Source organism: Strongylocentrotus purpuratus, unplaced genomic scaffold (genome assembly GCF_000002235.5).
Source record: "Strongylocentrotus purpuratus isolate Spur 01 unplaced genomic scaffold, Spur_5.0 spur5_scaffold_2, whole genome shotgun sequence".
NCBI lineage: Eukaryota > Metazoa > Echinodermata > Echinoidea > Camarodonta > Strongylocentrotidae > Strongylocentrotus > Strongylocentrotus purpuratus.
In genome coordinates this window covers 9193384-9207785 of record NW_022145605.1, presented here as the reverse complement: position 1 = coordinate 9207785, position 14402 = coordinate 9193384, and the positions used below count along the sequence as shown (strand labels likewise).

Below are 14402 nucleotides of genomic sequence, written 5' to 3'. Positions count from 1 at the left end.
AAGTTGCATATCATCATGTACAAAAGAACAATACCCAAAAGAGTTGTGTAATTGTATGATGTACATGTACAGTGCATACTAATTATGCTTCCATATTTTTGGTTGGCTTTTTTTAAGGCTAGTATTTTAGCATTTAATGATAGTTTGGAATATAATAACAATAATAATAATGATAATAATAGTCACATCCAAATTATTATATTAAACGGTACTAAATATATTAATGTGGCCTGCATACTCAAGCAAACAAAGATTTTTTTTTTTTAAACTATAAAAGGAGCTTTACTTATCCTTCTTTGAATTAATATATAACTGGTTTGGGAGAATTATAAGTTGAGATACTTACATGTATGCAATGGTTTATATTTTGAGAAATGTATCTTGTTATTTTACATAAAGGTAAAGATTAAACCCAACATTTCAATAATGTTTGATGTTTTTTTAAATAGGCTTTAAGCTCTCGCTCTAGTAAATTAAATAGTTGATGAGAATAATTTCATGTGTATCATAAGGTAATCCAGTACCTTTTCTAATGTACATTCCAGTTTTAGCTATATAATGTGCAGTTTATATTTGTAGTATTGAGAGTGATATGTATTAACCATGTTTCTACTTCACATGTGAGTAGTGTGTTAGTTATCAAAGATGCTGCAAATATTTTAGTAATGCATGTACTTGTTTAGATAGTTTCATTGAGAAGTAAGGTTCAATTGCTCATTCAGATCAAGTTTTACGGTATTAGTATATTAAGACGTATTCCTAAGATTTCTGGATAGTTAATGAATTACGTCAGAGAAAACGTGTACTGTCATATTGTAAATGCATTGAATTGCATCATGAGGAGATGGTGTGATAAAATTGTTTATTCACTACACTTTTAATCTAAAGCTTCAGGATTTGAATCCTAGCCCGACACTACCGTCCTTTCGCTAGACATTCTTCAACATTTGACACCTTTCACCCAGATGTATATGTAAATGGTTACTTGATATGCTCGAGTGCGACATGTTTGTCTGCTTGGCTATGACGAGGGTAGTAGTATTAGAGCACCGTGAGTGTTACAGTGTCACCACCATTATCAAATGCATTTATATTCACCAATCTACACCCGTATAGTTTGCTAGTAAAGAATTGACTATATCCTCTGATTCATCCCCTATGCTTTCTAAGTCTAGGACGTACATCAATGCACTCTGGAAAAAAGGTTATTGAGCATTCAGGATTTGTTTATCTGTTTTTTACTTTGGAAGAAAAAGAATAGAAACGGTTGCTATATCTGGGTAACTAATACAAATTAATATGTGTTTTACTAAAAACAATTTAATCATGTGACATGTATTATTTTACAATGCTGTTCATGAATCAAACTTTTAATTGCAACTGTTTCTCTTTCATGAATGTTTAAATTTCGATTGAGAAGTTGTAGACTACGAATAAATACTATATTTCTAACCCAGTTAAAAGTGCATAGTTTTGTCATTTGATTTTTTTAGCTGTTAGTATACCTTTTAATATCCTATATTTCTTCTCTCTGAATATATATTCCTCTTCCTCCCTATTTTACCATTCCTGTCGACTTATCAATTTATTTTTATATCAAGTATCCATGTATTTAAAAACAAGACTTCCTAAGCAAATGACAGCTTTTTTGCTGAAATAATTTGTTATGAAAGCAACAATTTTGATTTGTGTCGCTTGTGATTTTAATGGGTTTGCGGTATGAAATTTTTCACAAATCTTAACCACTTGACAATTTCTGGTGTGACACAGCACAGGATGTTTATCACACACAATTTGGTCCCCCCCCCCCCCCCAACTATATTTGTGAGTCCTAATTTATGTACTGGCATGTTACAAGTACTCTCTTTACTTCCACTCTCTACGTTTCTCCACTCCCTCTTCTCTCTATTCTCCATTGTGAACGATTCTTATTATAGCACAATTACCCTGACTTTCACGTTCTGAGAATAACTTAAGGTTTCTGGAACCCTGACATAATGTTCGATCCATCAAAAGTATCATGAAACATGGGATTGCATATCTGTATTATTAATTATACAAATATAGACATCTTCACTGGCTGCAAATCAAAACATCATCTCAAGAATAACAATACCAAAAAAGACAAATGGAAGGTAATCTGAATTTGAAACATAGACGAAGAACATTGAATTTGTAAGACATGGTAGAGTGGGATCGCCATGAGCGCACACCATATAGGTGGACAGCGGCAGTGTACAAGAAGCCATCATCATCATCATTATCATCATAAATAATAATAATAATAATAATAATAACGTTTTATTTACCCAGGGTAGCCACTTCAGTTATAAAACTGTTCTCCCAGCGGGTCTGTTTTTAGTGAACTATACTTACAAATCATATGCTTTGTTAAAAGAATAATTTTGCTACCATTACGATTGTACATACTCTCATCATTCTAATCACATGTAAAAAATAATTGAACGACTTCCATCACTATCACTGACATTTTGTTTTCAACATGCACGCACGTTAGGATGTTGTTTTAATTCTGTAATATCTCAGTATGTATGTGCATCCTTTGTATGTTTTTCTTATTAGATGATCATGTAATTGCCGTTATAATATGTGCAGTAGAATGGTCATCATCCATGATATATTCCAAAATTAAAATTTCCTTCAAGTTATGTATATGTTTGTTGTCATTTTACTCTACTCTGTTTAGTTTTACTTGCATCAATATTGTAAAGCGCTTTGATATAAATCCCATATGAAAAGGGCTATATAAGTAAAAGTTATTATTATTATTTTGAAGTAAAAATTTATATTTTCTGGTACAACAATTCATTTTAAAATCAAACTGCCTTCAAGCTATGTAATTATAATATGTACGGTGTCATGTTAAAAGAAGAAAAAAAATCCACTTTCTGGTGCTTTCATCTCCCTTGGTTTTTGTAACTCCAGAGCAGCGTTTTTTAACCTGGGAAAGAGGAAATTTAGTTAAATCAAATTTTGTTTGGAATAACGTCTAGGCCTAGCTAGTTCGGCGTGAAAAAAGAACATCCGAAACTGCTAGTGTATATTTGTAATTTCGTGAGGAAATCGCATTTTAATGATAAAAATTCCCTTTTTCCTCACGCGCGGGCAATATTTTGACAGCCAGGTGCCCCAATTTCATTTCATTTATTTAGAAATTACTAAATAGCCCTCGTGTAACATTTAGAAACAGGATAAAATCTGAGCAACGAGATGCCCGAAAAATCTCAAATTCGTGTAGCGATGTCATGTGCCGTGTGTATATGGAACTTGATGATTGCCAGAGTGATGCAAACAGGATACTCTGTGATGAATTTAGGATCTGGGCAACGCGAAACTTTTTATTTCTCAAAAGGGTGCTGTGACATAGTAAAGGTTGAAAAACGCTGGTCCACAGAAATGTATTTCCATTTTCGATTTTTCCGATTTTTGCCTATTTGTTTGACAACCTAAATGCGTCGCGTCCCTCTCACTAACCAGCAACAAAATTACTTTTTTCGTGTTTGTTTTTTTCGTGAATGTGTATAGCAATATATTTGACTGCCCCGCCCCCCCCCCCCGGGCCCCCAAAAAACAATATATATAATCATACACATAAATAAATACAAATTTGCTAGTCAAGGTTATAGACATGTGGAAGGAAAATCGAGGAAGGATTATTTTACAGAGATAATTAAAAGTTCCTTATTACGTGGGTTGCAGGCCCTTTTTCAGCAATTTTTTTAAATACATCCATAGATCCATTGTAGATATAACTTCTCCATGTATGACTGCATTTAATTAATATGCGACTCAGAATAACATATTCTTGGTACATTTTCTTGTTCAACATTTATTTAACTTTTTTGTTCTCAGCATCGTATGTTTATGGCTTTATTCATACTGTATGTATAGTTGTATACCGATTGGAAACAAATGTCTGTATTATTATGGAGTATGGACAATAAAACTTGAATCTTCAATATAATTAAAGTGCGTTGACCCCAAATCGACGGTAGTTGATAAACATCGAGACCACTAGTCTAGAGCTTGAACAGTAAGTTTACTGGACTATACATTTATTTTCTCTTATTTATAGTTTGCCGTGGGATATAGTCTAACATGAATGAGACTGTTGAATTCGACAATATTTTGGAACGATGCAAAGCTTCGGCATTATGAGTAGAATTCTAGATATAAAGACATCTCGAAAGGTCGCTGTAGATCTAGTCCCATTCACTAATCTTTGTGTTGGACTTATCATTCATACATATATACATGTGGCCAGTGAGCAATAGGAGCATCACTATCCTGGCTGTGTAGTAAAATCTGTGCTTTTGATCCTCAACATTTCGAACACCACTGTATTAAAACTCAACTGATTTCACTCAAAATCGGTACTTTAGGGACAATTGATGACACCTAAATAGCAGTAAAATACATTTTTTTCAACTTAGGTCTAGACCCTAACTTTAGATCTAACTTTAGGCCATGTAAAATTGATTTCATGTTGATCGTCCCCGCCCGCTTCCTTTTTGGGGGCCGCCTCCTATTTTTTGTTATTTGTTATTTTTTTTTATTTTTTTTTTATTTTTTTTTTTTTTTATTTTTTTTTTTTGAAAGAAAAAAAACATGAAAAACACTGCTAAAATGGCTCTATTTCTGATTTAAAAAAAAAAAAAATTGTCGGCGGCCATCTTGAAAAAAAATAGCCTCGACTGTCGGGGAAAATGTACCGAGCGGCCATTTTGAGCGGCCATTTTGAAATATCAAATATCAAATAACATGGTACACCCTCCTCCTCTTTTTCAAAAAATCCGGACGATCAACATGTAATCAATTTTACATGGCCTTAGTTTTAGACCTAGATTTAGAGTCTACTGATGTTAAAAAGAATAGGCCTAATTTAAAAATTTGTGTAGACTATTACTAGACCTATAGCCAGGCAACACCTGCCTCACAGCAAGTATGCAGTGCTAGAGGTCAATACGCATTAGCATCGACTCTCTTAGACCAAAAGTTTCAGTCTCTCTATATCGTCAGTTGTTCCACTGAGACAATGTCTGGCTCCACTAGACCTCCGATTATAGAGATTGAAGATTTTCCTATGGGGACTGTACGGAACCATGGTTCGGTTCGGCAGGACCGCGATGAATGAGAAATGCAACAAGACTTTCACTCTTTACATACTCATAACTGCTGCAATATTACAATAATTATAATAAAAATAAAAAAATTACATAGACCTAGGCCTATATATATAGCTTATTTGACATACGATAGCTTGCTCATTTAGATCCTAAATTAATGATTAATCCGAGAAAATCTTGTCGTCAACCTTATCCATCTTTGTTTTAGTTGATGAATATTCATTTTTTCTTTTCGAACGTCCAATAGCTACCGTAGCTATGTACGAGTCAGCCCGGCTTGACCAACGAACTCCCACGAAACGAGTGCTCTGATTGGCCATTGGCTATGTTTTGGTAGGTTGACCCGGAAATATGTCGCCCGCCGGGTCATAGTTCCAATGCATGAACGTACTGCTTCGCGGTTCTGAGATAAAATTTGATAACTCATAATAAGTAAGTCCGTAAATTTCACATTCTATAATAGGTTAGCAAAATTTTGAAAACTGTAATTAGGAGATATATATACCGACCTAATTTACATCTGATTTAGAAATCAGAAAATTAGATCTAAATAAAGAAAATCTGGGAGAAAATGTTGTGAACGAAAAGATGTTCATCGCTGGCTCTAGCTACCCCCACGGTACGAGATCTCTGTAGTACCGTCTGTATATGGGGAATGTCAACCAATGTCAGTTTTATTAAAGAAATGACCCATATCAGATGGTTATTTCCGTCTACGACTCTCTATGCTTTGCTGGAGTGGGTAAGTAGATCTGCCAAGACAATTCCAAGCTTATCTACCCATCTTTTTTGAAGCTAAGATGAGCTTGAGCCTTACTATAGAGTTTGAAATACCAGATCAATGAGGTTTATGTACAAGTATTTAAATTAATGACCTGCGGCTGTGGCACTTGCCCAAATTCCATAATTGAATAGGGCCTAGGCATGTTGAATGTTCATCATCACGTTCACTTCATGATAACTGAGACATAAGTTCATGTAAAAAAAAAAATCTATAGTATAATCAAATTGTTAACTTATTCATGACAAAATGTTGTTGTTATTGAATACTATTGTTTTGTATGGTTCTGTTAGATATTGAAAACTAACTGATGACTAATGGAAAGAGGAACTTTCCCTACAATTTTCTTGGGAGTGTTAATTTATGAAAATATTGACAAAAGATCAGCAAATTTTGCAGTCTTTTGCATTCGTTCCAGAAAAAGTATGAATTTAGAATGTTAGCGACAAGGGTTTAGAAATCAGAGCTTGAGAGATTATTTCATCAAAATTGTAAGTGAAAAACAATACCAACTGATGGAATTTTGTTTTTACTTGCAATTTATGCAATTATCTCACCTTTAATTGATCAGTTTTTGGAATAAGTTACCTAAAATCTCTCCCATGTGTGAATTAAGGACTCATTGTTTTTATTACTGCATTTGGTATGAATTGATCCAAATAAATTTACATGGACTATAAAAAATCATGGATTAAAATCATCAAATATCACATTCCTAATTATTTTTTTTAATGTCGGCTCACTTTGGACACCCATCATATTAGACCATGTAGAGTGTATAGTGTAAAATGTTTACGGTACTTTTTTTAATTTTTATTTAAACTTGCTGAGATTGATGCCCTTGGCCAAGACTTCTTTACACAATACTAAAAGAAGTTAGAACAAGTTTTTCCTTTATATTTGTTATATTGATATTAAAGAACCTGTTACAAGAAAGTTTACTGATTTTTCTCCCTTAGCTTACAGTGTCTTAATTGCAGGTATACAGATGACTTAATTATTCAAGATGGGCGAAATAATAGAAGTCCAACATATATTACAGCAGGAGGAGTGGGACTGTGGCTTGGCCTGTGCCAGGATGATTTTCAGGTTTGTAGTGAAACTGAAAGAGTAAACAATCACTGCATTTACTGCCAAAGTGAACAGAGAGAAGTAATTGAATGATCATCAAAACATATTCATACTTTTGAAAGTGTTCAATGCTATTTGCAAACTTTATGCAAAGATTGATGCATTTGTCAATTGAATAAATTCCTTTCTAGCACTGTTTTGAAGGAGTGCTCTGAAAACAGCCCAGTAGATAATGTACAGGTTTATCCTAAAGATTGTAGGTAGGGGCTGTTATGTTTTCAATACAATTTTCTTGTGCATACCATAAATGAAGGAAGGTAATTGTCCTTGAAAGAAATGTGCAAGACCTTCCTTAAAGGAGATGTAAATGATGTTCATATTTGATTGAAGGAAGTTTTTAATTAGGTACTAATTTTATATTTTTTATTGTGGTATATAGTGTCTAGGAAAGGTGTATCCAGTTTGTTCTTTCTGTTTCCTATCTACGTAATGTTGTTGTTCCATTTCCTCCCATAGATACTGCAACATTTCTTTGGGTGAAGGTGACACAGAGTTGACGAGAGTCTGCAAAGATTTAGAAATACAGAAAGCGTGAGTCACACAACGTTTTTCCTGTTCATAGAATGAATGTTGGACCATTTTAATTTTGTTTTATTACACATCATGAACACATTGAGTGACAGTTTGTAAATGCCCAAGTCTTTATATTTGTATTTTGTAAGTAATGAATATACTTACAGTACATGTGCTCATCTTCTTTGAGAGAATTTCAGCTAGTCAACCTTATACAGGAATAACCATAATGATGTTTAAATCCTTTACCATTGGCATTAATTTTCATCAATTCAATTAATCTATTTATCTATTAATCTAAAACTATTTGGGGAAAGTCTTTAGCTAAATAGACCAGCAATAAAATATACTGAATTACCTTCCACAACCACAATTATATTATAAGAGTAAGAATTTTTTAAAGCATACATTGTATGCAATTATGCATATTCATGTAATATTTTATATTGTATTAATTGAAACATTAAAACATAAAACTGTAATTTTCCTTCTTTTTGTAATGCAGCGTGTGGACAATAGATTTGGCTCATCTCATGTCAAAGTTCAACATCAAACATGATTTCTACACGATCACATTTGGGGTAGATCCAAAATATTCGACAGTGGTGAGTTAAATCTATGTTGAATCAAATCAAAATTTTCCCTGTCACACGTGGCTAACCAATTCCATATCATAGGCAGCAAACCCTGCCTAAGAATATTAATGCATGTATTATTACCAACTAGTTATTTTCTCACTGTAATATAAGTAGCTATCTTTTCTCTATTTTGGAGCTGTTTTTCCTTAATGAAATAAAATATATGTACAATTAGCAGTTGTTTATTCGCTAAGTAAACAATAAAACAAAGCTTTGGAACCTCAATTTTATCCCATGGAAGTTTGTTATTGGTAAACCATAAATCTATTGGTATGAAACGGGTGTATAAAGCCGTCAATGCAACAAAGATTTAATATTAATACCCGTTTCTTATAAAACACTTCATTATTAACTGGCCAAAGCACTTACAGTATTATTATTCCCTCTGTCACTGGATTTAATTACTATTCTGCACGTAACAAGGCATATTCTTCACTCCCTGGGAGACATCAAAAATTACTTGTAAGTCCATTTGAAAGTTTGTTGTATTACATATGTAATTATTCATAAATCTGTTGAATCAGAACAGATGCATGAAGCCATATTTAAAAATGTAACAAACTTGGCTCTAACTTTTCTACCAATGCCTTACTGGCCTTGCTCACTAAAAAATCCTTATAAGGTATTGGTTCTCCAAGAATTTACTTACACAAAGTGAATTTTTGAATTCCAACCTTGGTCCAAACCTAATCCTTACCCTATCCCTAAACTCAATTGAATCTTATACCAGTGATGAGATAAAGCCCGGAACACCATTTGGTCAATGGGATGTCAGATCGATTACGGAACTAGATGTATAAAGCGTCCCATTGCTCCAGTGTGTGAAAAGTCAACTCTGATGAATTGTAGGACTTTTTGGACATAAAAATGTAGATGCCCCTCCCCCCACACGCACACACACAGAAAGAAAGAAATATAGGGATGCCTATATTGATATTTATATGGGGCGTGTCACCACGAAATGAGTCCAGTTGGTCAAACATTTTATTATATGAATCTACATTAAGTAAGCTTTAAATTAAGGGGTCACACATTAAAATTGATAAATTATATCCAGAAATATGAACCAAAACCTAATTGGACTTTATAACAATGGGATCACCCAGTTTTGAGATAATTAGGTGTAAAGTTAATGATGCGTAACATATTATAGTCTGGTCAACAACAACATAGCAACAACACACTTCCCATCATTTGATTTCAATGAAACTTTCAACAAACAAAGAAATAATAAGTTGATTTTTGGAAAAATCTTAAATGTGGTAGGTGGGTCAATTTTCAGTACATACACACTATACATCGCTATTACTACGATTGAGCCTAATGCGACACTGGACTCATTTCGTGGTGACTGGCCTCATATATGGCATTTAGGCTTTGATAAAATTACATGATTTTTTTTTCCTCTTTGATCATTTTGCAGGAATTTTACAACAGTAATACGTTTGAATTTTCTGGAGAAGAGTTCAGGATTAATAATCTGTTTCAGGAAGCAAAGGACAAAGGTATCATTGCATCTAAGAAGTAAGTTTCACTACCTTTGTCTCCTATATATGTGTCATAGAAATATATATAACATGTACCTTTTTTATTTACTGGTACTCGTTCGTTCGTTCATGTCTCCTTAGATCAAGATAGTAATGTAAAGTTCCTTAATTTAAAAGTAAATTAAATTAAATTAAGTTCTTCCATCGCCCGATTGCTGCAATGGCCGTTTCATTAACAAGGGCCAGGTCTGATACTGATTATAAATTATTATTATTATTATTTGAAAGAGTTAGAATCCTTCTTTTTTTTTTTTCTTTTTTTTGGACTTGTGGGTATACCTTTTTACCATCAGTACCCCTAGTGAAAAAGAAATATCGCTCATAGGATTTGTAGAGTGTACAGTGTACTTGAGCCCACAGAGTGTCAAAAGATCTCATTATTATCATGATCTCAAAATTAGGTATATTTTTAGTTAATTTTGTTTCCCCACCAAAGGCTGCATATCCAATGATTTCTTCTGCTTAGATCACTTGTCCGAGATGAAATCGTAAGCCGACTCAGAGAGGGCCAACCAGCTATAGTCCTCATTGATGCCAGCATTCTTCATTGCCAGATGTGTGAAGGCACCAGGGTGGGTAGAGAAAAGCCTGTTTGCAGCTGATCAACCTCCTGGTTTTGACTAATTCAATGGTCAAAACTGACCCTTTACAGTTTCATTGAAATAGTCCCTGGTTGCAGCCATGCACTACCCTGTCGATTCCGACGGGCAACTCAAAAATCTAATGACGGGTCAACAGTTGGTGCAATAGTATTTGAAATTCAATGATCATCCCAGAAATGTCACAGAAGAGTGGATTTGAAGAAAAGAATCAGTAATCATGATCAAACTACAAAGACCTGCCGTATATTGGAACATGGCTGCAAATAAAAATAATACTAATATTCTGTTTTTGTACTGCGCTTAAAGGTAAAGACCAGTATTGGAAACGCCCAAATTTAAAAAAATGAAATGGAAGCTCTTATTACCAATCATGTGAAAGAATATGTTTTGACTAATACATGATGATAACAATTTTGCCGGGAAACCGCCTACTAATTGATATATTTGGTAAATTAGTTTATCTATTGGACTGTGAGAGATAAACGCACGTGTCACGCACATGTGCGTTGTCCCATATACATATTTCTGTGTACAGTGCTTGTAACTTTACGAAGACTGGGCCAAATTTCTTATCGTTTTGATGATTCCAGAACCTTGCAGTACACACCAATACTTATATGCTAGATGATCAACCTTTTCTGATCGATTCCACGTTTCTTTCACAATGCAATCACATGACCATAACTGGTCTTTATCTTTAATACATCAATGATGTCTCTAAGTGCTTTACAGATATATATTATTACCCCGGTCATCGGATTCAGGCTTGCCCGCACACAATGTATACATAGAGCAATGTCTGTTAGGTTGGTAGAAATCATTCACACTCCTCTAAATGCTAAATATATATTGTGCACTCTAAAGTTATGATATGCATCTTTTGTATTTTCTGGTTAATATAGCAGCAACAATATCTTCAATTGGGGTGCTGCCACAAAGACAGGGAGGAGGAGGAAAGAGGATATATAGGTAAATGAATGTGACAATATACTAAGCCTGCATTTCATTTGTAGTGATGTATTATAACCCTTGTAATAGTTTGCCATAATGAACTTTTGTACAATGTAGAGTTCCTTTTCATGCCCTGATATTAAAGAATCTGGTAACTAGACATACACATTTCAGTCTGAATCATATATTTTCAGTGAAGGGTCCAAACCTTAATTTGCACTTTGAATGATACCATGAACAGGCTTCATAAATGACTTTTGTGATGTTTTGCGGTCAGAAATTCCCAATTGCCATGTGTTTCATTGTAAAGAAAAATGTCACAATTTCATGTGATGAACCGCTTGTTATCTGACTTGTGTACATGTAGACATGTAACTCTTACACCTGAATCAGTAGGTACCTAAAAACATATGATAAATTTCTTCATTTATGTGATATGTTCAATATTGGCAATTATACTGTACCTAAACGAAGAGGTTAACAAATTGATGTAAACATGTACTTACTATCATATGGCAAAGGTATAGTCTTTACATTACTTATGATGAAAGTTATACTTTTTCTTCTGGCTTTCCCAACAGGCCATTTTATAGTTGCTTGTGGCTGCAATCTGGAGAAGGGGCAAATTTTCTACAAAAACCCAGCAAGGCCTGTTGGTGAGTAGTCCAGGGGGGTGTTTCACAAAGATCCTAAGTTGAACTTATCTCTAAGTTGGACTTAACAGTTATGGAAAGCTGTTAGCATCCTTGAAAATATTTTGTAAAATTTATTTTGAAATGCATAAAATGTTGATTCAAATCATTTATATTTTCTATTAACATGGGAGATTTTATGTTCTTGATGTGGAATTCATGAAAAGTCTAAAATACTTGAATTTTCGCTTTTGAATGTATTTCATATTAAGGCTACAAATGGCTCTCCATGATATTCAAGTCCAACTAAGAGTTAAGTTTGACTTAGAATCTTTGTGAAACACCCCCCCCCCCCCCCCCCTGTATATACAAGTACACCAGTTACACAGACCCTGCCTGTAGGGAGAGCGGCAAGGGAATGCATGTGGATCAACATCTGTCATTTCCCTTGTCTAGGCACAAAGCCGACGGAACCCGTATTATGATATCCGATACATGCTTGTCCGAACAAGTTCCATGTAGGTCCCAGATAGTTGGAAGCCGATCATCATTTGGTAGAATGGAGTCTTCTGACAGTATTTATCTGTTTTCATGGTTTTGCCACAATATTTCATTTTATTTTATTTATTTATTTTGCCCAAGGACAATGGATTGTATCGACTCACCTGGTCTTTTTTTAATCCAAGTGATATGTTATTGTTTTTGTGGCCCAAACGTACGGAGCAATGTGTGCAACACTTTGTAACTGCAAGGAAAAAGTAATATATCAAATACCTTTTGGATTGGATTGGATATTGCTTATCTACTTACATAATAAAGTAGTATTGAAATGATTTTGTTATAACTTGGTTCACTGAATAACGTATTTGTGTTGAAGAGGAAATCAGATGTTAAATGAAACTGTTTAAAAACATTTGCATGCAAAGTGGATACTTAAGTCCATGTTTATAGCCTATACTGACATGACGCTTGTGCAGATTTTTATATTTTTACTGTGTGAGATACATCGATACAGGTGTAAACACAATTACAGTAGGAAATAGTTATCCATTGGTAGTTGTTTAATGCTTGCCCTTCATAGCTTTTGTTTGATTTTCTTTTGCGTGTATACAATGGCCTACAAATCTGCATTTTCCACATAACCACAGTTGTATACCAGTAGTACCTGTACTTTTTAATTTTCTCTTTGTATCGTCTAATTTTGATTTCAATCTCTTTTTTAACCTCATGACTGCTTATCATCTCGTAGATCTGTGCTGTTGCTCATTTGAGAACTTTGATGCTGCAAGGAAGTCACATGGTACAGACGAGGATATCCTTTTCATCCATAGATGACCTCTTGAGATGAGCTCAGTATATCATCATTGAACTTTGAACTTTGAACTTTCGAATTCTTGAGGAATCTTGCCACCTTCTGCCTAGAAAGAGAACCCAAGTGTGTGCTAAGGCTATGTATATTTCTGTGCAATACCAGGAAAACATCTTCTGACTGTGACACCTCTTTATAACCAATTTTGTATAGCCAAGGAAATTACCTAGGTAAAAATTATGAAACTTTGTTATGTCAGGGCCCCGTCTTTTAAGGACTTGCGATTGATTCAAATCATTTGCAACTTGAAATTAATCACAGCTGTGTACTTAAAGGCATCGTTAAACAATGTTAAATCTGAGATGCATGGCCCTACATTTTATCAGTGTCTATGATATGGTGTAATATTGAAGCTCTAAAAAAAAATTTGCTCCAAAATGATCAAGAAGTGCCTCAAAAAATAAAAATCTTTGAGTGACGGGTTTCACCATAGGTACTCATTTTCCCCATTGTTATGAAAAATGGTGGTCTCCTGTGTTCCGAATTACCTCTCTAATTTATTGAAAATATTTCATATTTCTTATGTTATTGTATGCTTTGTACATGTTTATCGAATGATATAATTGTACATGATTTTTCATTTAATTACTTTTGTAAACATTGTATTCATTGTATTTGTTATTGTTCGAAATTTTGTACTTTGACTTTGAATTTGTATATTTTTTAACGCAGAAATAAAATCAATCAAACAAACAAACAAACAAAACCGTTAGGAAAACAGAAAATTTGATTTCGATTTCCAATCATAAATATCTTGTTAATTAGACAGGCAATTGGCTTGTAAAAGTCATGGGGTTCCTGACTGACCTAAAGGTTTATAACTGTCATTGCAGCATAAGCTAAATCCAGGATTTTGTTTCAGAATCTGCGACAAAGTTACAGGATCAGGTTGCGATTGATTTGAATCAATCGCGACTCTTTATAATACAGGGCTTAGGGCTCAAAATAGAATAAAAATACAAAGATTTGGGACCAAGCAAAATAACCTTCTTGTAATAAGAGTTTGTTATATTATCATTTTCTAATGTAATGAGACGTAATGCTTGTAACAAGTGATACCCCAATCATGAATTCTGTTCCAATAGACTTGT

The 14402-nt window shown here is 33.9% G+C and overlaps 1 protein-coding gene across 2 annotated transcripts; it reads left to right on the top strand.

Annotated features, from left to right (window-relative positions):
• The first annotated feature begins 4025 nt into the window (after positions 1 to 4025).
• Positions 4026 to 13843, top strand: LOC115926649 (protein GUCD1-like). 2 transcript variants are annotated; one of them, XM_030991605.1, is made up of 9 exons: positions 4026 to 4054; positions 6888 to 7017; positions 7516 to 7590; positions 8078 to 8177; positions 9634 to 9734; positions 10224 to 10329; positions 11265 to 11328; positions 11892 to 11966; positions 13192 to 13843. In XM_030991605.1, the coding sequence occupies exons 2-9, from the start codon at positions 6935 to 6937 to the stop codon at positions 13275 to 13277; spliced, it is 690 nt and encodes a 229-aa protein (XP_030847465.1). In that variant the 5' UTR covers positions 4026 to 4054; positions 6888 to 6934; the 3' UTR covers positions 13278 to 13843. The 2 variants fall into 2 exon arrangements, with proteins under 2 accessions (XP_030847465.1, XP_030847464.1); XM_030991604.1 differs by having other exon boundaries at positions 11262 to 11328.
• Positions 13844 to 14402: the final 559 nt, after the last annotated feature.

Bases quoted from the DNA above. Each gene is read 5' to 3' on its own strand.
- LOC115926649 (XM_030991604.1), top strand. From the start codon at position 6,935: ATGGGCGAAATAATAGAAGTCCAACATATATTACAGCAGGAGGAGTGG. The intron at 8,178-9,633 runs GTGAGTTAAATC...ATCATTTTGCAG, and splicing joins ATCCAAAATATTCGACAGTG to GAATTTTACAACAGTAATAC. The intron at 11,329-11,891 runs GTAAATGAATGT...CTTTCCCAACAG, and splicing joins GGAGGAAAGAGGATATATAG to GCCATTTTATAGTTGCTTGT.